The sequence below is a fragment of the Triticum dicoccoides genome, chromosome 1B (genome assembly GCF_002162155.2).
Source record: "Triticum dicoccoides isolate Atlit2015 ecotype Zavitan chromosome 1B, WEW_v2.0, whole genome shotgun sequence".
Classification (NCBI taxonomy): domain Eukaryota; kingdom Viridiplantae; phylum Streptophyta; class Magnoliopsida; order Poales; family Poaceae; genus Triticum; species Triticum dicoccoides.
The window spans coordinates 552,960,858-552,985,019 of NC_041381.1; the positions used below are offsets into that span (position 1 = coordinate 552,960,858).

General features: G+C 46.1%; 1 protein-coding gene across 1 annotated transcript; it reads right to left on the minus strand.

The window, feature by feature from the left end:
* Positions 1–22,899: 22,899 nt before the first annotated feature.
* LOC119308262 (probable WRKY transcription factor 70) lies at positions 22,900–24,162 on the minus strand. The gene is made up of 2 exons (XM_037584376.1): positions 23,758–24,162; positions 22,900–23,635 (listed from the first exon to the last, which is right to left on the minus strand). Exons 1-2 carry the CDS (start codon positions 24,030–24,032, stop codon positions 23,047–23,049), a joined length of 864 nt encoding a protein of 287 aa, XP_037440273.1. The 5' UTR covers positions 24,033–24,162; the 3' UTR covers positions 22,900–23,046.

The window sequence follows — 24,162 nt, forward strand, 5'->3', positions numbered from 1 at the left end:
TCACACAAAATATTTAAATCATGCACAACCCCGATGACAAGCCAAGCAATTGTTTCATACTTTTGATGTTCTCAAACGTTTTCAACTTTCACGCAATACATGAGCATGAGCCATGGACATAGCACTATAGGTGGGATGGAATATGGTGGCTGTGGAGAAGACAAAAAGAAGGAGATAGTCTCACATCAACTAGGCGTATCAACGGGCTATGGAGATGTCCATCAATGGATATCAATGTGAGTGAGTAGGGATTGCCATGCAATGGATGCACTAGAGCTATAAGTTTATGAAAGCTCAAAAATAAACTAAGTGGGTGTGCATCCAACTTGCTTTCTCATGAAGACCTAGGGCATTTGAGGAAGCCCATCGTTGGAATATACAAGCCAAGTTCTATAATGAAAAATTCCCACTAGTATATGAAAGTGACAAGATAGGAGACTCTCTATCATGAAGATCATGGTGCTACTATGAAGCACAAGTGTGCAAAAAAAGATAGTGATATTACCCCTTCTCTCTTTTCTCTCATTTTTTGTATGGCTTATTTGGCCTCTCTTTTTTATTTCCTCACATGGGACAATGCTCTAATAATGATGATCATCACACTTTTGCTTACTTACAACTCAAGAATTACAAGTCGATACTTAGAACAAAATATGACTCTATATGAATGCCTCCGATGGTGTACCGGGATATGCAATGACTCAAGAGTGACATGTATGAAAATTATGAATGGTGGCTTTGCCACAAATACTATGTCAACTACAAGATCATGCTAAGCAATATGACAATGATGAAGTGTGTCATAATAAACTGAACGGTGGAAGTTGCATGGCAATATATCTTGGAATGGCTATGGAAATGCCATAATAGGTAGGTATGGTGGATGTTTTGAGGAAGGTATATGGTGGGTGTATGGTACCTGCGAAAGTTGTGCGGTACAAGAGAGGCTAGCAATGGTGGAAGGGTGAGAGTGCGTATAATCCATGGACTCACCATTAGTCATAAAGAACTCACATACTTATTGCAAAACTCTATTAGCTATCTGTCGGTGTACAAAAGTATGGGTACTTCTGTACCCCTTACTTGTGCACAGACGATCGCAGCCACCCCTACAGCAAGGCTTGGCAAGGTAGAGGAATACATCAGGAGACAATAACAAAGAACATCAAGATAGCTGCCTAGAGTAGCAAGAAGAAAGAGGTAAGCAAGGCCACGCCCGGCAACAAGCCTTGCCGAGGTGACCTGCGAGACCCCCGGCAAGCCCCTTGCCGGGGCAGCTTGCGAAGAGACCAGCAAGGCCGCCACCCTTGGAGTTGAGAGCTCTGACACTATCGACAAATGTTCAAGATCAAGACTTGAAGGGCACATGCCTGGTAGCATGCGGCTCCTCACGAAGATCGACAACCCATGAGTCTACATGGGGTCAAATGATGAAGACCCCAGGCAAGAACCTTGCCAGGGACGGCTCCAAGGCCCCCGGCAAGCCTTGCTGGGGATGATCGCTGGGCCGCGGCCAGGTCCACACTAGGCAGGGTTTTGCCACCTCACCACCACTCCAACGCGATGATAAGCATGTCGGCGAAGCAGATGCCTGTGTGGCGGCATGCAGATCTTCATGGAAGCCTACCACTTTGCCAACACAGCAGCTGATAGGCCAGCGTGGCGCTGCATGCCTTGTCGACCTAGACGCGTGGCAAGACGAGGGGAAGCCGCGAAGGACGGGATGGCCTTTCTTGCCGTCCCCAATAAAGCGAGAGGACACGTAGGCATCGCATTAAATGCATTTGTCCTACATTGATCGAGCGATAAGCTCGTATCACTATAGCTTGGCACCTCCTGTGTGCCACTGTGGCGACCCCTTTCTGTATAAAAGGAGGCCCAAGGCACACAGAGAGGGGATTCAGACTTTTGGACAAAGCACGCAACATAGCTAGTTTAAAAGCTCAAGAACACTCATATAACCAGATAAAGCAGGACTAGGGTATTATGCGTCTTCGCGGCCCGAACCTGGATAAAAATCCTATGTGTGCTAACGACTCGACCTGCTCTTCGTTCAACTAATCACCCGCCGAATATAGAAGGGATCCTTGTGACCCCATAGGTGATCGGTTTCCCCGACATATTTGGCCCGCCAGGTAGGGGGAATTACTGGTGAGAATCTAATCCGTTGGTTAGGATAGTGGTGCCTTCGTCACCATGGCTCCGAAGAAGAAAGGCGAGCGACAGCGCCCGTGGCCGCAACGGCGATATGCGCAGCAATTAAAAGCTAAGTTATATCAGCCTTGAGTAATTGTTCCTTTTTTATGAGGCTGCCCCCCTCGATGGTTTCGGTCCTTGTAAGGAGAACCTGCACGCGGAAGGAACCCTGCCGTGATTGGCAACACCCCTGTTCTGTTTCGAGTCCGCTCAATAGTTTGGGTGTTGTGCTATGCTAAGAACGGTGGGGTGCCTTGCGGTAATCGACAGCGCCGCCTCGAGTCCGCTCGATAGTCCAGGTGATGCGCCAAGAGCGGCAGGGTAGCCCGCAGGCGTCGACGCCCTCCGCAGGTTGCTAAGGATCCGTCCTTCTAGCGCCTACGGCAAGGGGTGCACGTGCTGGCAGGCCTGTCCAACTAAGCGAAGGGTGCCAAAAATACAAGGATGGACTAGAACGGCAAGATAATATGAAGCTAATTCAGAGTACAGCAAAAGTTATATTACATCAAAAGTTGCCGCGATTCTAACTTAAGATAATATGTCTTGGGTACAGACTCACAGAAACTACAAGGGACGAAGCAGTTAATCTCGGCGCTGGCCCTCCAGCCTCGCGACTCCACTAACGCAGTTGATGATGGGCTCGATGCGCTCCTCGAGCGCCTGACGATCGACGTCCTCGGGCAAGCTGTCTAGCATGTAAGCAAAGTCGACGCTGGGGTTCCAGTGCACCACCTTGGTGAGCACCTTGATCAAGGCGTCCCGGCAAAGTTGCCGGGACTCCTCAGCTAGGTAGGCCGCCCTGGTGGACTGGAGCAGCTTCAAGGCGGCAAGAACACGCTCGAAGAACTCAGACAGCCTGGCACTCTCGACCACTCTTGCCTTGTGGGAGAACCTGAAGTTTGGCATGCACATGGCAGTCAGCTGTGTGGTAATCTGCTCTGTGACATCCATGAGGTGGCAGGTCCAGCGTTTTGTGCTCTCCACGAGTTTGTTGTGGGAAGTGGTAGCAGTCTGCAACAGCAGCTGCTCGCTCACGAGGTCCTTGGCCAGGGTCTTCTCACGAACTTGGGATTCTAAGAGCATCTTCTCCTCGCTGACCAACTTCAGCTTCAGATCGTCAATGGACTCATTGGCCGTGGAGAGCAGCTTGGTTTTGTCAGATATGGTGGTTTGCATCTCCTCCAGGTCGTAGAGAGTTTTCTCTCTGTCATCCTTGAGCGTGGAGATCTCCTTGGTAAGCTCGGCCAGGCTCGCCTCCAGCTTCTGCACCTTGCCAGCCATCTCATCCCTGGTGGCCTCGGCCGCTTCAGCACGGTCGATACCCTCTTTCAGCTTGCCAACGTGGTCGAGGGCCAGAGCGTCGAGCGCCTCCTGGTGCTTCTGCGATAGGTCTTGAGTCCACTGTGTGACGAGCCGCTCGATCTCCTCATCCTTGGCGCGAAGCACGACGGCAAGCGTCGCTTCGTGAGCAACCAAGTCCTCCTCCTGAACATCAAGTGAGATGCGGCGCTGCGCCTGGTCGGACTTGTCCTTGGCATCCTTGGCCTTTGCCACCTCCTGCGCCTTGTCAAAATCAGCCTGCTTGAAGAGGAGGTCCCGCTGGCGCTTGCTCAACTGGACTTGGGAGGCCCTCAGGTCCTCCCAAGCCTCGTCAAACCAAGTTTTCATCAGGGCGACGCACTCCTGGAAATCTGCCTCGGCCTTGTCCACGGTCGTCATTCTGGAGTCTGCCTTCTCCTTGCGAGCCCGGTAGAGAGCTTGGAGCTTGTGGAAATTGGCACCCATGGCTTGAAGGAGTTGGTCCTCCTTGGAGACGCTACCGCTGATGCTCGATTCTTCAACAACCTGGAGCCCGGCGGCGGTGAGGATTTCCTCATCAAAGACCTCCCCCTCGACTGGCATCCTGGCACCTGTCTCTCCTGGAATGTTGATGAAGAAGTCGTCGCCAATCTTCAAGTACCTGCTCGGGGCAGGGGCTGACAAGGAGGAGGGTTGGTCATTGACCACCTCCTCCCTGGCAGCATCCTTGGCGGCCTTGTCAGTGGTGGCCTTGCCAGCCTCCCCGGTAGGCCCCGTTGTGGCCTCCTCGGCAGCAGCCTTGCCGGCCTCTCCGACAGGCTCCTCATCCACCTTCTCCCCGGCAAGACCCTCGACGGCCTCCCCGGCAAGCCCCATGGCGGCCTCTCCAGTGGGTCCCTTGGTGGCCTCCTCAGCAGCAATGGTGGTGGCCTCGGCCTTGGCGTCCCTGGCGGTCTCCATGATCATCCTGTCGACGTCTGTCCGATCCGCCAAGGCGGGATCTGAAGCCAAAGGAAGGAAAAAGGAGAAATCAAAATCAGGAAAGTTCAAAATAGAGAGAAGGGAAGAGGTCAAAACGGCGGATAGCAAGGAGCAAAAGGCGCCTACTTACCTACAGCGGGTGGGGAGGGTGCATCCCCCTCCCCGGCGACGTCTGTTGCCGGGGCGGGGTAACCGGCGCCTGTGCCCGCCTCCACCTCCTCCAATTGCAAGGGCTCGTCAGTGGGTACCCTTGTCGGGAACGCCCCTCTAGTCAGCGTGGATGATGAGGCAGCGTGTCAGGGGCGGCCCTTAGGGTCTCCTCCTGCTCCCATTCCTTTCATGCAGTTCCGGCAAGATCACTAGTAAGAAGACATGCTCCAACACCCGCCAACAATAGATAAATGACAAACTCACGTTGGGGGCTGCGCCGGGGGCTGGACTCCGGACTGCAGAAGATCACCCCCGATGCACGAGGGGTAATTTCCGGGAGCTCAGTACTCGTCGAGGCCCTGCCCTTTTCACCCTCTGGGCCAGCGTCTCCACGTCACTACAAACAATGAAATCAGATCAAAGGTTAAGAAATTTGACTAAGGAATCCGTGAATAGATGGATGGAGCGGAGGGCATACTCGTCCTCCTCTTCTTTCGCCCTCCTCTTCTTCCTCGGGTTGAACGACCCAAGGTCATATTTGGCCGCCGGGACGGAGCCTGCCAGGGAAGGAGATGGACTCCTTACGCGCTCAGCCGCAGGAGAAGTGGCGGTGCGTCTGCTCGAGGAGGAGGAGGCAGCGCCACGCCTGATCAAAGAGGAGGCAGCATCTATAGCCTTCTTCAACACTGCGGCCCTCTTCGCTGCTGCGTCCGCCTCTAGCGCCTCCGCGGTTGCGCACCTCCTCTGGCACATGGGCCCTGCCTGGGCCCCTTGCCGCTGCATGGCCTTGCTGGGGCGAACTGGCTCGTTGGAGCCGGGCCATCGCAAGACGCGCCTTTTCTTCGGGGCCGAGGACTCGTCCGCCCCAGACGCCTGCCCTGCCGACTCTTCGGCCGCCTCCACGGCAGGGGAAGCCCGAACGCTAGCACCACTGGTCTCTCCAGCGAGTTCCACCCACTTGACGAACCTTTGTTCCTCTTCGTCCTCCTCAGCCTCGTCCTCCATGGAGCCACAACTGCTGGCCTCCGCGGCAAGATCCGCCTCCTTCGCCCTGCCGGCAATATACGCCAGCTCTCGGGAGGTGGTGGGGTGGATGAGTTCTGGCTCGTCGTAGACATGGCCCTGTGACATGTTGTCGAAGAACTGCTACACATCCTCCGCCTTTGGCTCGGCCCAAGTTGGATCCAGGCCGTGAGCGTTGAAGGCAGGCATCGTGATAATAATATCGGTCTGGCGAGAGTTATTGCTCATCGAGTGCACCCCTGCCGGCAACCTTAATGGGTTGCCTTTCTTGTCGGCCTTTGCGGCCTCGCCGACCCACTTAGTGTTGCCGTCCTCATCCGTCTCGAGTTGGAAGAGCCTCTGGCAGACAGATGCGTGCTACATCACTGTGAAGTTGTTTTTTAAGCCAAGGTGGAGCCTCTTGATGTCCGATGCGTTCCTAAAATCCCAGGCCGGCCTCCCTTTCTGGTGCAAGGGAGCAATGTGGTGACGGTTGAAATCAGCCCCAACCATCTCCAGCGTGAGGCCGGCAGAGACGAGGCGGAGGATCCTGGTCGTGGCGACCGTGAGCTTTGCGTAGTTGGGATCGGAGTCGCTCCAGTCGTTGCCACGGACCAGCGGGCTCTGACAGACCTCGCAGAAGTGTTGTGGATCTTTCTCCAAGATCCAGCACCACCGGCCCCGCCATTCGTCCCACTGCTCCTTTTTGAAGCCCTCCGAGTATGCACCCTTGCACAAAGGCCTCGGGATCCAAGCGACGGAGCCAGAGATGGTGTCCCCTTGTTGAATTCGAGGGAAGAAATAGTGGCGGAAGAGCGCCATGCTGGGGTAGAATCCGGCGAAGCCCTCGCAGAGATGGGCGAAAAGGGCCATGCACGCCACCACATTCGGCGTGAAGTACAGGAGGTGGAAGCCGTAGGTGTGCATAATGTAATTAAAGAAATCTGAGAAAGGGGGGCAGAGGCCGCAGGAGAAATAGTCGACGAAGAAGGGGTAATTTTTCGGGCCGGCCTTGGCAAAAGGAGCAGGAATGACCTTGGTGGCAGGATGCCCCGTCGTTTCCTTCCCCAACAAGCACATGAACTGGTCCTTGAGCGTGAGCACATCAATCCCCGTACGGAAGAGGGCGTGCTCCTTCCGCATATTCACCAGCTCACTCTCCGGCAACTCCTTCCCCGTGGCGGCTTTGGCCGCTTTCTTGCCCATGCTAGCCTTGGGTGCCATGGCGGCTATGGGAGGGCAAGGGATCGAGAGGCGATCGAGGCGCGGCGGCGGCAAGGAGAGGCGCAAAGCTCTGGTTCGGATTTGGGGGATAAGAGGGGAATGGCGGTTCCGAGATTGGGAGAAGCAGAGGAGGTAAATGAGCAGTGCTCCTGTGATTTTTCCTTTTTATGGGGAAGGCGCGAGCCAGCTCTTTACCATTTACTATGGGATGACACATGCGTGCCACGCACATCCCGCGCACGACCCCCACGTCACGCACTCGACGCGGGGTGTGGGGAAACACAACTGACAGAACAATCATGGCGGTTCGCCTCTGCCACACCCGCCCACGCACTGCTTTGGGACTAGCCCAACTACGCCTTGCGCTTAAGTGTGGCCCAGGCTCGGGGGCTCCTGTCGGTGTACAAAAGTATGGGTGCTTCTGTACCCCTTACTTGTGCATGGACGGTCATAGTCAGCCCTACAGCAAGGCTTGGCGAGGCAGAGGAAGACAGCAGGAGACATGAACAAAGAACATCAAGACAACTACCTAGAGTAGCAAGCAGCAAGAGGTAAGCAAGGCCACGCCCGCCAACAAGCCTTGCCGAGGCGACCTATGAGACCCCCAGCAAGCCCCTTGCCAGGGCAGCTTGAGAACAGACCAGCAAGGCCGCCACCCTTGGAGTTGAGAGCTCTAACACCATCGACAAATGATCAAGATCAAGACTTGAAGGGCACATGCCTGGTAGCATGCGGTTCCTCACGAAGATCGACAACCCACGAGTCTACGTGGGGTCAAATGATGATGACCCCCGGCAAGACCCTTGCCGAGGACGGATCTAAGGCCCCTGGCAAGCCTTGCCGGGGATGATCGCTGGGCCGCGGCCAGGCCTGCACTCGGCAGGGTTCCGCCACCTCACCACCACTCCAACACGACGAGAAGCATGCCAGTGAAGCAGACGCCTGCGTGGCGGCATGCAGATCTTCATGGAAGCCTACCACTTTGCCAACACAGCAACTAGTTGGCCAACGTGGCGCTGCATGCCTCGTCGGCCTAGACGCGTGGCAAGACAAGGGGAAGCAGGGAAGGGCGGGATGCCCTCTATTGCTGTCCCCAATAAAGCGAGAGGACACATAGGTGCCGCATTAAATGCGTTTGTCCTACATTGATCGAGTGATAAGCTTGTATCACTGTAGCTTGCCACCTCCTGTGTGCCACTGTGGCGACCCCTTTGTGTATAAAAGGAGGCCCAAGGCACACAGAGAGGGGATTCGGACTTTTGGACATAGCGCGCATCATAGCTAGTTCAAAAGCTCAAGAACACTCATATAACCAGATAAAGCAGGACTAGGGTATTACACGTCTTCGCGGCCCGAACCTGGATAAAAATCCTCTGTGTGCTAACGACTCGACCTGCTCTTCGTGAAACTAATCCCCCGCCGAACGTAGAAGGGATCCTTGTGACCCCATAGGTGATCGGTTTCCCCGACACTATCAAAACAAAGTACTACGCGCATGTTCCTAGGGGGATAGATTTTTAGGAAAACACCATCGCTTGTCCCCGACCGCCACTCATAGGGAAGACAATAAATACATAAATCATGTTCCGAGTTCGTAACATAATGGTTCATCATATGTGCATGCTACGGGAATCACAAACATCAACACAAGTATTTCTACAATCCACAATTACTCACTAGCATGACTCTAATATCACCATCCTCATATCTGAAAACAATCATAAGGAATCAAACTTCTCTTAGTATTCAATGCACTTTATATGAAAGTTTTTATTATGTCTCTCTTGGATGCCCATCATGTTAGGACTAAATTCATAACCTAAGCAAATTACCATGTTGTTTCAGACTCTCAAAATAATATAAGTGAAGCATGAGAGTTCATCAATTTCTTCAAAATAAAACCACCGCCGTGCTCTTAAAATATATAAGTGAAGCAATAGAGCAAATGACAAACTACTCCCAAAAGATATAAGTGAAGATCAATGAGTAGTCAAATAATTGTGTAACTATGTGAAGATTCTCTAACATTTAAGAATTTCAGATCTTGGGATATTATTCAAACAACAAGCAAAACAAAATAAAATGACATTGCAAGGATAGCACATATCATGTGAAGAAGCAAAAACTTAGGCTCAACCAAAACTGGTCGATAGTTGTTGAAGAAGAAAGGTGGGATGCCAATCGGGGCATCCCCAAGCTTAGATGCTTGAGACTTCTTGAAATATTAACTTGGGATGCCTTGAGTATCCCCAAGCTTGAGCTTTTGTGTCTCCTTAATTCCTCTTATATCATGGTTTTCCTAAATCTTAAAAACTTCATACACACAAAACTCAACAAGAACTCGTGAGATAAGTTAGTATAAATCCATGCAAAACCTTATCATTCTCTACATTAGAAAATCACTAAAATTATTATTTGATATTTCCTACAAAATGCCTCCGCATATTTAATACTCCTATCCTCAAATAGAATCATTAAACAAGCAAACATATGCAAACAACGCAAACATAACAGCAATCTATCTAAACAGAACAGTTTGTAAAGAATGCAAGAGGAATCATACTTCCCTAAATCCAAAAATTCTGAAACATTACCATGCTGTAGAAAATTTGTTGTACCTTACTGTGTAAAAATTTCAAGATTTTATCATGTTCTGTCCATTCAGCAATATTCAAAACATAACATCAAACTTTTTGTTTTCAAAACAGCAACGTATAGACTTGTAAAATAAGTATGGTAAAGGCTATACTGGACCTTTTTTTATTGAACTAAAATATAGAAACATGTCTCTGAATAACAGCAAGCAAATATAAACAAAATAAAATGATGCTCCAAACGAAGCACATATCATGTGGTCAATAAAAATATAGCTCCAAGTAAGGTGACCGATGAACGAAGACGGGAGAGGGGATGCCATTCGGGGCATCCCCAAGCTTAGATGCTTGGTTGTCCTTGAATATTACCTTGGGGTGCCTTGGGCATCCCCAAGATTAGGCTCTTTCCACTCCTTATTCCCTAGTCCATCCAAACTTCACCCAAGACTTGAAAACTTCACAACACAAAACTCAACAGAAAATCTTATGAGCTCCGTTAGTATAAGAAAATAAATCACCGCTTAGGTACTATTGTGAACTCATTATAAATTAATATTGGTGTTATATATACTATATTCCAACTTCCCCATGGTTCATACCCTCCGATACTACTCACAGATTCATCAAAACAAGCAAACAACACAATGAAAACAGAATCTGTCAAAAATAGAACAGTCTGTAGTAATCTGGAAACTTCATATACTTATGTAACTCCAAATATACTGAAAAATTAGGACAACGTAGAAAATTTGCATATCAATCATGTGTCAAATATTCAGATCAAAATCACGTTCCAGTGAATTTTCAAAATTCCTGGACTGAGAGCAAAAGTTTCTGTTTTCGCACAGAATCAAGTCAACTATCATCCACACTATCCAAAAGGCTTTACTTGACACTTTATTGAAAAAAAAGCTATAAAACATGATTACTACAGTAGCATAGTCATGTGGCCACACAAAAACAGTAGGGGTAAATATTGTGTTGTCTCCCAACAAGCGCTTTTCTTTAATGTCTTTTCAGCTAGGCATGATGATGTTAATGATGCTCACATAAAAGATAAGAATTGAAACATAACGGGAGAATCATGAAGCATATGACTAGCACATTTAAGTCTAACCCACTTCCTATGCATAGGGATTTTGTGAGCAATCAATTTGTGGGAACAAGAATCAACTAGCATAGGAAGGTAAAGCAAGCATAACTTCAAAACTTTAAGCACATAGGGAGGAAACTTGATATTATTGCAATATGTTGAAGCATATGTTCCTCTCTCATAGTAATTTTTAGTAGCATAATGAATGAATTCAACAATATAACCATCACATAAAGCATTCTTTTCATGAGCCACGAGCATAGAAATTTTATTACTCTCCACATAAGCAAATTTGTTCTCATGAATAGTAGTGGGAGCAAACTCAACAAAATAACTATCACGTGAGGCATAATCCAATTGAAATTAACATCAAGATGACAAGTTTCATGGTTATCATTATTCTATATAGCATACATGTCATCACAATAATCATCATAGATAGCAACTTATTCTCATAATCAATTGGAATCTCTTTCGAAATAGTGGATTCATCACTAAATAAAGTCATGACCTCTCCAAATCCACTTTCATCAATATTGTGAAAAGGTTCAACACCCTCCAAAATAGTGGGATCAATACTACCTAGAGTTGACACTCTTCCAAACCCACTTTCATCAACATAATCATCATAAATAGGAGGCATGCTATCATAAATAATAAATTTGCTCATCAAAACTTGGGGGACAAAAAATATCATCTTCATTAAACATAGTATTCGCAAGCTTGTGGCTTTGCATATCATTAGCATCATGGATATTCAAAGAATTCATACTAACAACATCATTCAAAAATTTAGTGCCAAACATTTAATAGACTTCTTCTTCTAACACTTGAGCACAATTTTCCTTTCCATCATTTTTATGAAAGATATTAAAAAGATGAGGCATATGAGGCAACCTCAAATCCAATTTTTTTGTAGTTTTCTTTTATAGACTAAACTAGTGATAAAACAAGAAACTAAAAGATTCAATTGCAAGATCCAAAGATTCAATTGCATGTAGATCATGAAAAGAATGCTTTTATGTGGTGGTTATATTGTTGAATTCATTTATGATGCTACTGAAAATCATTACGATAGAGGAACATATGCTTTTACCTATCTCAATAATATCAAGTTTCCTCTCTATGTGTTGAAAGTTTTGAAGTCATGCTTGTTTTGCCTTCCTATGTTAGTTGATTCTTATTCCCATAAATTGTTTGCTCACAAAATCCCTATGCATAGGAAGTGGGTTAGACTTGAATGTGCTAGTCATATGCTTCATGATGCTCTCTTTGTGTTTCAATTCCTATCTTTTATGTGAGCATCATTGAAATCATCATGCCTAGTTAGGGGGCATTAAACAATAGCGCTAGTTGGGAGGCAACGCAATTTTATTTTGTTTTTACCTTTTTGTTCATTCTTTCCAACAATTTTATCATCTAGCCTCTGGTTAGATGTGTTTTCATGTTTAGTTTAGTGTTTGTGCCAAGTAAGACCTTTGGGATAGTTTGGAAGATTGTTGATTTGATCTTGCTGAAAAACAGAAACTTTTGCTCCCAGTAAAACAATCTTGAAAAATCACAAAAGCATGCTTTTGATCTTAATATTTTACAAAAGATTTATATACAAATTAGCCAGGTTGTCCTAATTTTTCAGAATTTTGGAAGTTATATAAGTATACAAAGTTTCCTGATTGCTACAGATTGTTCTGTTTCAAACAGAGTCTGTTTTCTATGTGTTGTTTGGTTATTTTCATGAATCTATGAGTAGTATCGGAGGGTATGCACCATGGAAAAGCTGCAATACAGTAGATATAACACCAATATGAATTTATAATGAGTTCACAATAGCACCTAAGTGGCGATTTTCTTTCTTATACTAACGGATCTCATAAGAGTTTCTGTTGAGTTTTGTGTTGTGAAGTTTTTAGGTTTTGGGTAAATTTTCGATGGACTACGGAATAAGGAGTGGAAAGATCCTAAGTTTGAGGATGCCCAAGGCACCCCAAGGTAATATTCAAGGACAACCAAGCATCTAAGCTTGGGGATGCCCCGGATGGCATCCCCTCTTTTGTCTTCAATCCATCGGTAAATTTACTTGAGGCTATATTTTTATTCACAACATGGTATGTGTTTTGCTTGAGAGCGTCATTTTATTTTATTAGGATTTACTTGCTGTTATTTAGAGTAATATTTTGCATATTTTATTTCAATAGAAAGGTCAAGTGTAGCCTTTACCTTGCTTATTTTGCAAGCCTATATGTTGTTGTTTTGAAAACAGAAAGTTTTCTATCATTGTCTGAATATTTGTGAACTGTCAGAACATGGTAAAAATCTTGAAATTTTTACATAATGAGTAGCAACAAATTTTATACAGTGTGGTAATTTTTAAGACTTTTTTGAGTTAAATAAGTATCGATCCTACCTCATCCTTTATAGACTGTTCTGTTTAGACAAATTACTGTTATGATTGCATTGTTTGCATATGTTTGGTTGTTTAGTGATTCTATTTTAGGATGGGAGTATTAAATATGCAATTGCATTTAGTATGCAATGTCAAATTATAATTTTAGTGATTTTTATACAGTAGAGAATGATAAGGTTTTGCATGGATTTATACTAACTTATCTCACGAGTTCTTGTTGAGTTTTGTGTGTATGAAGCTTTTAAGATTTCGGAAAACCGTGATATAAGAGGAATTAAGGAGACACAAAATATAAAGCTTGGGGATGCCCAAGGCATCCAAAGTTACTATTTCAAGAAGTATCAAGCATCTAAGCTTGGGGATGCCCCGGTTGGCATCCCACCTTTCTTCTTCAACAAATATCGGTCAGTTTTGGTTTAGCCTGAGTTTTCGCTTCTTCACATGATATGTGCTATCCTTGCAATGTCATTTTATTTTGTTTTGCTTGTTGTTTGAATAAAATACATTAAATCTGAATATTTTTAATGAGAGAGAGTCTTGACATAGCTACATAATTATTCAACTATTAATTGATCTTCACTTATATCTTTTTTGGAGTACTTTGTCATTTACTCGTGAGCTTTACTTATATCCTAGGAGTAAATGGTTGAATGAATTGAATATCATAAATATGAAATTATATATGTTTCATATGCTTATACCATGGGGAGTAATGACTTCACATATAAGAAGTAGATGTGGTAAATTTATTGGAAGTTAGCAAACATTGCATTGGTCACTTGAACAATTCATGAAAGAATGTTGAAGGAAGTGATTTCACATATAAATATACTATCTTGGATATCTTCTATGATTGTGATCCCCATTAATTATTTTCCAACTTGAGCATATTAGTTGAAGTCCAACATGTCGTGCTTGCTATTTAGAATCTTTTGCTAGCCAAAATTTATGTACTAAGCGGGAATACTGCTTGTGCATCCAAAATCCTTGAACCAAGGTTCTTCCATGATTGTCCACCATATCTATCTATATGCAGTATTTATCTCCTGTTCCAAGTAAGTTTGCATATGCCAAACTCTAAACCTTCAAATAATAATATGTTCTGTATGCCCGAATTGCTCATGTACGATTAGGGGCTATCAGTATCTTCCATGCTAGGTAGGTTATTCTCACGATGAGTGTTCATTCACTTATCATTCACAAGAAACTGGCTGGTAATCGGGATGCCCAATTCTATGCTCGAAATCAAATCAAAATATAATCATCGAACAAAACTCCCCCAGGACTGTTGTTGGTATGGACGGTACCCGTTGTTTCAGATTAGTCGTGGAGTGTGATTGTTGGTGGAGGGGAGTAAAAACTTTACCATTCTATTTGGGAACCGCCTATAATTTGTATAGCATGGAAGATAGTGAGAACTCTCGGTCGTTATGTTGAAAATGAAAGCATACTTCTCAAAATTATATTCATCTCTGTTTTAAAAGCTTTGAGCTCTAGCACCTCTGCAAATCCCTGCTTCCCTCTATGAAGAGCCTATCTTTTACTTTTATGCAAGGGTCTGTAGTATTCCTTCTCATTCCAACCTACTATTTAGTTGGAAAGCACCATGTGATGGGAAAAGATCTGAGCATATATGGCCATTCAAATATATTTGATCATGAATTATTATTGTTGACAATTATCTATATGATAAATAAGTTGGGAGCCGAAACATTAAGCCCCTATCTTTCTCTGTGTTCGATGGATCCTACTTGTTCTATAAATATGCTTTGAGTGGTAGCAATCATGGAAGACTATATGATAGTTGAGTATGTGGGATTTGCTAAAGCAAACCTCTTACATAGACCCTTCCTGAAAATAAGATGAATTGCAATTGTTTGATGACTGAGAACCTAGTTTGTTAGTTTTCAAGAAAGTTTATGATCTATGCTTTAATATGTGAGTAGCTTGATACTTGATAATGAGAAGTTTTATGAGATGACCTGCTGTTTATGATATATAATGATGCTAGAAAAAGTTATTGAAATTATCAATGATCAAACTTGTGCACTTGCTAGCATTCACACTTCATAAATTATTTCTTTTATCATTTACCTACTCGAGGATGAGCGGGAATTAAGCTTGGGGATGCTGATACGTCTCCAATGTATCTATAATTTACGAAGTATTCATGCAATGTTTACAACAATTTTATATGATTTTCGTATGATTTGATTAGAACTAACCCGGACTGACGATATTTTCAGCAGAACTACCGTGGTGTCATTTTTTGTGCAGAAATAAAAGTTCTCAGAATGGGCTAAAAATTTATGGTGATTTTTTATGGATCAAAAGAGACCCCCGAAGCACCGGAGTTGGGTCAGAAGAGTCCCGAGGTGACGGCAAGGGTGGAGGGCACGCCCCCTGTCTTGCCGCTGCCTCATGGACCCTCCTGGCGTGAAACCGATGCCACAAAAAACCAATCTAACCCCGTTCTGGCACCCTGCCAGAGGGGGAAATCATCACTGGAGCCCATCTTCATCATCACGGCAGTCTCCATGACGAGTAGGGAGTAGTTCACCCTTGGGGCTGAGGGTATGTACCCGTAGATATGTGTTTGATCTCTCTCTCTCTCTCTCTCTCTCTCTCTCTCTCTCTCTCTCTCTCTCTCTCTCTCTCTCTCTTTCTCTTTCTCTCTCTCTCTCTTTCTCTCTCTCTCTCTCTCGTGTTCTTGATTTGGCACGATCTTGATGTACCGCGAGCTTTGGTACTATAGTTGGATCTTATGGTATTCTTCCCTCTCTACCTTGTGATGAATTGAATATTTTCCTTTGCGGTTTTGTTATGTCAGGTTGAATCCTTGGATGTGAGAGCACTTGACATATATATTGCGGTGGGATATCCATGGTGACAATGGGATGTTCTATTTGATCCACTTGATGTATGTTTTGGTTATCAACTTGTGGATTCGCATGGTTACATTGGGGTAATCTATACATAGGGGTTGGTACGCGTTTTCATATTCCTTTCTCCAATAGAAATCTTGGGATACACTTGAAATTATTTGTGTTGGATTGAATATTATGAATATGAGATTGTTGATGCATATCGTATAATTGACCCACGGATACTTGTGGTGACATTGGAGTATCTAGGTGACATTAGGGTTTGATTGATGTGTGTCATGTGGTGTTATTTTAGTATGAAATCTAGGATTGTTTGTGACACTTATAGGAATAGCCCAATAGATTGATCAGAAAGAATAACTTTGAGGTGGTTTTGTACCCTACATGCAATTTTATCTTAATTTCTCCGTGATAGGAACTTGGAGTGATTCTTCGTTGCATGTTGAGGGATTGTTATATGATCCAATTATGTTATCATTGTTGAGGAAACTTGCACTAGTGAAAGTATGAACCCTAGGCCTTGTTTCCAAGCATTGCAATACCGCTTTTACTCACTTTTATCACTTGTTACCTTGATGTTTTTATTTATTCAAATTATAAAAAAATATTTCTACCATCCATATTACACTCGTATCACCACCGAACTAGTGCACCTATACAATTTACCATCTTCATCCTACGCCTCCCACGGATTGATAAACCTTAGGTCATCCACTTGAGGGAAATTTGCTACTGTCCTATAAAACTCTGCGCTTGGAGGCCCAACACGAGTCTACAAGATGCAGGTTGTGTAGTAGACATCAGTCTGCACGCTTAACGTTCGTTGACGATATAGTGTTATATGAGTTATATGATTTGGGGACCGAATGTTGTTCGGAGTCCTGGATGAGATCACGGACATGACGAGGAGCTCCCGAGGAAAAAATTGATATATAGGACGATGATATTAGGACACCGGAAGAGTTTCGGAGTGCACAGGGTAGTCATCGGGTCGTCGAAAGGGGTTCCGGACACCCTCGATATGTTCCAAGGGGGGAACAGACCAACCCACAAGGGGGATGGCGCGCCCCTATCCCTTGTTGTCGACCCTAAGACGGAAAAGGGGCAGGGCTATCCCCTCCCGCCTTCCCCTTCTCAAGGGAGAAAGGAAAGGGGGGCGCCATCCTCCCCTGCCTTTCCCCTCTCACCTAATAAGGAATGGGGGCGTCTTAGGGAGGACCCCAAGTAGGATTCGGCGTACTTGGGGAACCTCCTGGCTGACTTCCCTCTCCCCCACCTATATATATGTGGGAGGGGGGTGCCACACATAATGACGACAATCTCTTAGCCATGTGCGGCGCCCCCCTCCATAGTTTTGTACCTCGGTCATATTTTCGTAGTGTTTAGGCAAATCTCTGCGGAGATACCATCACCATCACCGTCACCACGTTGTCGTGCTGCCGGAACTCATCCACTACTTCTTCTTCTTTCTGGATCAAGTGTGCTGAATGCATATGTGTCGTACGTTCGATACTCGATCCGCTGGATCGCGAAGAAGTTCGACTACATCAACCGCCTTAACAAACGCTTCTGCTAATGGCCTATGAGGGTACGTAGACACACTCTGCCCTCTCGTTGCTATGCATCTCCTTGATAGATCTTGCATGTGCGTAGATTTTTGTTTTGTTTTCCATGCAGTGTTTCCCAATAGCAGCCCCCTTCCCAAATCGTCACCTCCTTGGCCTATTATAAATAGGTGGGGGCAACCCCCTCCGTACGTATCTAATTTTTCATGGAGCCTGCTCTCTCTCTCTCTCTCTCTCTCTCTCTCTATCTATCTATATCACACACACACACACAAATAGTTTGTGCATCGTTAGGCTCCTCCTCCTCCAGTTCTCTGATGTATCTCTTGTTCTGAATGGCGAATCTGTGTAGGATGGATGATTCCATATGCATAGATACCTACAGAGGCACTGTATGTTTGTGCTTGATCTATGGATCAGTTCGAGGGATGAATTCTCGTGGCTGTGAGCTATAACCTACCTGCGGTAATCTGCATCAAAATGCTCCACCAACTATTCTCTCCGTTGCGCTACATTCGCACTACGTTTCCAAATAGTGGATAGTGCCAAAATTCCTACTAATTCAAATCGTTTAGAAAAGGGGTGAAAATCTAGTCTAAAGGGATTTCAAATCTTGCTACTTCAGTTAATGATGCCAATGCCCTTATCACCCTTTGGGAAACTATTTAGGAATTTAGGAGCCTAACCAATATTGACTGGAATGGCAGAGAGATCATCAAGGAACATCTCCTGAAAAATCTTGCTTTCTAGAGAGCATGTTGGAAGCAAAGAGTCGCCATTATGTCGATTATAGTTGGCGAGGAGAATTCAAAAAATTTGCAAGCAAAATATGGACATGACAAGATCTCTATGCTGAAAGATGACACAGATACTGAATATCATGAGCACCAACCCAACGCAACCCTTTTATGGAGAGTCTTTTAATAAAGACTTGGTCAATCACTTCAAACTTCTTTGCTAGATCTAAACTCTCTCATTCAAAATTGTGACGAGATTCAGTGTTTAGATATCTTGTTCCCCAATAATGAAATTGATGAGGTTATTAGGATGCTTCGTGTGGATAATGGACCTGATGGTTTTGACGGGCTTTCATTAAATCTTGTTGGAGCATTATTTTTCATGACTTCTATATACTCATTTAGGACTTTTATCATGGAAGAATTAATTTGCAAAGTATCAATGCATTAGACGTCACCTTGATTCAAAAAAAGATACGCCTTTGACTACAAGTAATTTCAGGCCTATCTCTTTGCTAAATTGCACATGGGAAAACTCTATGCATACTTTGGTGTGAAGGCATTGATCATGGACAAGCGAGGAAGGATGGGCAAGTCGCTGACAAGGAGCAAGGAACTACGAGCTTAAGAAGAGTGAACCCCAAGTGTCGCGTACACAACTTCTAGACACCCGGAGCTCGGGGTTCAAGAGCGCCAGAACTTTGGACTACCTTTGAAATTGCTTGTGGATACCCATGCTCGTGGACCCTGGAACTATGCCCCCACCGTGTCTAGACACCATAGATTCCCCCAGCCCCACGGATCTATGATATTTTCTATGAGAAAATGGTTGGGCTAGGCCCATGGAATCTCACCTACGTCCATACATGTTCGTGGGAAATTATATATTTCATACCTCCTACACTTTGTAGGGTTAGGAAAGTATTAGAGACTAAACTAAAGAGAAGTGTGCTCGTATATCTCCCGAAGTGTGATCAAGGCCTCCCTCTTGAGGAGAAGATTCCTCTCACCTCCATCTCATCAGATGGGGAAGAACAATCCTACCTTGCTATTGTGTTCCATCAAGAATTTTGAATCAATTGCACCTCTTGCATTGCCTTTTTATAGTTATAAAATGAACCTTTGCTTGTGAATCCTCTCTATCATGTGTTTTCCTCCATGTTTCCCTTGTGATTTGGTAGTAATCTCCCTTTAGTTATTACTCTTCATTGTTCCTCAAATCCACCTCCAAATTTTGAATATCAGGCCACTCTACAGCGTGCCGCATACGAGAAGTCCCCTGACACTGCGATGGGAGTTTGGCAGCATCTCCTCACTTTTCCAGATCAATGAAAGATTCGCCTGCACGATCAGTGTGCCCGCTCCTCCCTTGAAGGGCTTGTTCCCTTTGTCACGCATATAGTCATTCGGTGGTGATCACTCTTGAGAATTTGTGTGCCTACACATGAGCAATCCTGGTGCTTTAGGCCTACTTCCATTGCGGCACTTGTTAGGTCTAGATTAGCTCAGATTCATTGTTTTTTTGGTTGTCGGAGGGTTTTCCCTTCCTTTTTGTTAGTAATCGTATTTTTTTGGTCACTCATGCTATATTGGCTTTTTTTCTTCTTAAGAAAATGACGAGCTCCCACGAGTGTCATCAAATTTAAGAATGTGCTAAATAATCAAACTCGGGGCATCGCAAAGGTAATCCTAGTCTGAGCGAGCAGATTGACAAGCCTTTTTGTGAGGAATCCTGTATATATCATTGAGAACTTCCTCATATGCCCAGACAACACTCAAAATTTTCGACATCCAATTATGCCCTTGTTCTTTTGTGGGGTATAGATACATTGCTACCGTGAGTTAAGACGTTTACTATGTACAAGATATATACTGTTTCCATATGTTATCATATTGGCCATTCTACAAGTTAGGTCCATAAATAATAACAAAAGCTCTTTGCCAAATTATAAAGGTCAACCATCTACCGCGTACTCTTGCTTGTTATCATGAGATGTTATTTCTTCATTTAGAACTTTGAAATTTCTGCCAAAATTTGATTGAAAAGCTTGACAACTTTATTCATCTTAAACTATTGCACAAAATTGGCTAAAATTTGACTAGAATAGTAAGGACCACATTTATAATTACTATAAATATTTCATTTTTGAGAAGTTTCCAATTTTTTATCAGAAAATTGCTAATTAAATTTCTCTTAAACTACTGTCCAGGACAGGCTGAAAGATTACCATCATATATACTAAAGACATGATTTATAATTCAATGCATGGTTTTCACACTTTTTTGTAAACTTATGAAATTTTGATGAAATTTTGTTAAAAAATATATAGCTGATTTTCAGTGTGAAATGTATAGCCGAAATATACTGCCCAGTTTTTACTTATCTATAAAACTACCAAATATCATTAATATTTGCACTAGTATTTTCAGTATTTTTTGAATAGTTTCAAGTTGTGGCCAAACATTGATTTTATCCATTTCCACACAAGCCAAGGCAAAGTGAATAATCGTTCCAAAAACCAATTGTACGTCAACCAACGGTAGTGGCATATTTGAATGGTAATCTTGAATGGTGTTTGTGCATATCAGCGAGTTCCTTGTTTGTGTTTTTCTATCTCTCCATCTGATGTCTGTTAGCAGAAGTGAATAATTAATTAGTACTGCTATTAGTACAAAACATACTACCCAACTCGATCAACGAGGTAGCTGGGATGCAAATTGGTGAATGTTAGGCTACCCATTTGCATGCCTACAACGAGGAGTACTGCTACTATACAACTTGATCGGTATTCTCTAGCTTATACCCGCGCCTCCTCCCGTTGCGCTCAATATGCAATGGGGATTCTTAAACTAGATCTTGCTGGCGATTGGTGTTGGGACCATCGTTTAATAAATCTTTACTTCGCATCCTTGGCTCTATGTGCAAACATTTGATAACATCTCGCAATAAGAAACGACATAGAATAACATGATGATGTTTACAGCGATTTGACTATAACCGGATAGGCTCCTCCTCCCACCGAACACTTGTTTATTTACGTGCAAGTCGTGCACACGCAAACATGCATGATTAGAGATTTAGAGTTCAAGGCCTCCCATGTTGTGGGCATAGGAGTTATTTACCCAAAACCACTACACTTAAGGCTAGAGTAATAATTTAATACCAGATTGAACCAAGTCACAAAAAACCACCAAAATTGTGACTAATGCGTAACCGGAGCACTGACGCTCGGATTTGACCGTGAAAACAGCCAAACCGACAGGTGGGCCCGCCTGTCGGGATGATGTGGCGTGCTTACATGGACAATATGCTGAGTTGGATAAAGGTCCCACCTGTCAATGACTCAACTGTTTTTTTTTTACTTTTTATTTTTTATTTCTTCCGCTTCTTCACATCTCTTTCTCATGGACATTACATCTAACAGCTTGTGGGCGGACGGAGTCCCGCGACTAGAGGCACTGGGCGAGCACCGTGGTGGTGTTGGGCGCGCCGTGAGGAGGCCGCCGTCGCTCCCGTCGGCGTGCAGCCGAGCCCCTGCTGCGTACATGGGGCTGCCCCTGACCACGGACACGCACGCACGCCTACAGCCGTCGCTAGCCGTGGCATGCACGCACACCTGCAGCCACCGCAGGCGGGACCTAGCGCGTGTGCGGCGGCTCGCTGGTTCCGGCGCTCACCTAGCTCCCCCCGCCGGCACTCCATGGAGAGGCAGACAAGCTGCTGCCGCTCCCCATGAGCCCTCGACGCCACCTCCCGGAGCTCGGGCGTGCGTGCGCATGCCGGTGGCCGGTGGCAGGGCGGTGACTGCAGCAAGGTCGCTGCGGCGGACGGGCGAGGACCACCTGCAGGAAAGCATCTCCATGGCGAGCTTGCTCAGGGCGCGAGCGACCTCGCGTCGTCAGCTCGCGGTCCACGGCGGAGCGCGCACTGTCGGGGCGGTGCATGAAGGTTGTGTGCGGCGGCTGGCGACGCTACGACATGCTGGACTGCTGCGCAAGGCGGCTGGCGACGCTACGGCGGTGAGCACGGAGCCCCTGGTCGCGCCTGTGCTGGAGGGCATGTCCAGCCGGCCGCCGAGCCGTCCTCGCCGGCAGCTTGAAGCCCGACAAGCCGCTGGCTTCACGTCCGAGCGGCCTTCCCTGGTGACCGCACTCCGCCCCGTGCTCCAGCCCCGTCAAACTCATCGTCATGCCTGCAAGAAAGAGCTCTCCGATGGCCGCCTAGAAGCTGTTTGATGAAACGTCCAATACAAACAGAGATGTGAAGAAGATGATTGTTTACTCATTGACAGGTGGGCCCATGTATTATTTGCCACATCAGTTGGTCAAACTTTTTGGTCTTCGCCATGCCAGCCCGACAGGCGGGCCCCACCTGTTAGTTTCGCTGTTTTCGCGGACAAATCCGAACGTCAGTGCTCTGTGTTACGCATTAGGCATAGAGTTGGTGGGTTTTTGTGACCTGGTTCAAATCTAGTACTAAATTGTTACCCTAGTTTTAAGGGTGGTGGTTTTGAGTAAATAACTCTGGGCATGGACACACACCATGTAGCCAACAAAGATCCAGATTGTATACCCGCAAAAAAGAAAAATCCAAATTGTATGTCTCAGGGCAGAGGGTTTGACTACAGTGGTTTCGGACCTCATACCGTGCGCCATGTCCATCCTTAAACCTAACGTATCAGCATCGCCGTTGGATTATGGGATATGCTCTTTGGACGGTATAGATTAGCAACCAGCTCAGATTAAACTACTAGGAGTACATCAAATAATTGTGCAAACACTCACTCTCATGTTGTTCATCACCGGCTGGTACGACAAATATAGATAGAAACATACGTATTTCACAAAAACATCTGCGCTGAGAGAACCAGAACAGCAACTAAGCTATTGGAGCACCCGAAAAAAAAAACACTAAGCTATTGGAACAGAGGAATGGCGTCAAAATCCATGAACTCGCAATCGAACGGGCTGTCGCCGAAGTGGTCCCAGTCCAAGCAGCCGGACAGAGGATCCCATGCCGGCGATGCACATGAGAAGTCCTCCGACGTCGACTCAACTTTGGCCTCTTTCACTTCGAATTCCTCCGGCGAGCACACGACCTGCGACGAGCCTGAGGCCCCGTTGTCGCTCCTCCGGCCGTTGTCGGTGTCGCTGGACGAGGAGAGCCACGGCGAGCCGCTGCTCGCGGTGGCCGACCCGAAGTTGATGACGAACGGCTGCATCTTGACGTCCTCGGCCTCCAGGACGGCGTCAGCGGCGTCGCCCTGGCAGCAGGTGTGGTCGCCGAAGTAGGTGATGACGTAGAGGGAGGGGTCGTCCTCCGCCTGCTGGACCTGCCTCGTCGCCGGGCAGCCGATATCGTGCTTGTAGGTGCACCTGAAGTAGAGCCTCGGGTGCTTATTGTTGTGGATCTCCTTCTGCCCGTACTTCCTCCATATGAACCCGTCCTCCGCCGTCCGCCTCCTCTCGACTCTCGCCGCCTTCTCTTCGCTGCTCGCGCGCATCCTGAAGAAAAAGGTAAAGCCGTCTTGTTAAATCAATGCTCGCCTGAACCCTCAGCGCCGGCGCGGTGGGCAACGCCGCTCCGCTCATGTGCAAGTGCAACATCAGTTTGCTAGCGAGCCTACCTTCTTTTCGGCCTCGTCAGGTTGTCAGCGCCGCCGGGTCCCGACTTTCGCTTCCTGCCGCCGGAGACATCGACCACGGCGCCTTCGCCACCGTGGAGCGCGGCGAGCGCGCGGTCGCAGCAGCGGAGGATCTGTGCGGCGAGCTCCCGGATCCCGGCGTTGTCGGGGGACGACGCGCCCCGGAGCAGGGCCTCGAGGACGGCGGCGGAGTCCCGGCCCTGAACTACCAGCTCGGACACGGTGGGACAACCCGCGGGAGTGACAAGTGCCGCCATGTGTGTGCTGATCCAAAGATTGCTTTCTACCTTCGCTCTACGCGACTCCGATGATTGTGCTGTGGCAGCTGTTTTGGATCTAAAGCTTTTCGTCCGAGGAAGAGGAAGTGGAGGTGGTGGAGGTCCCCGT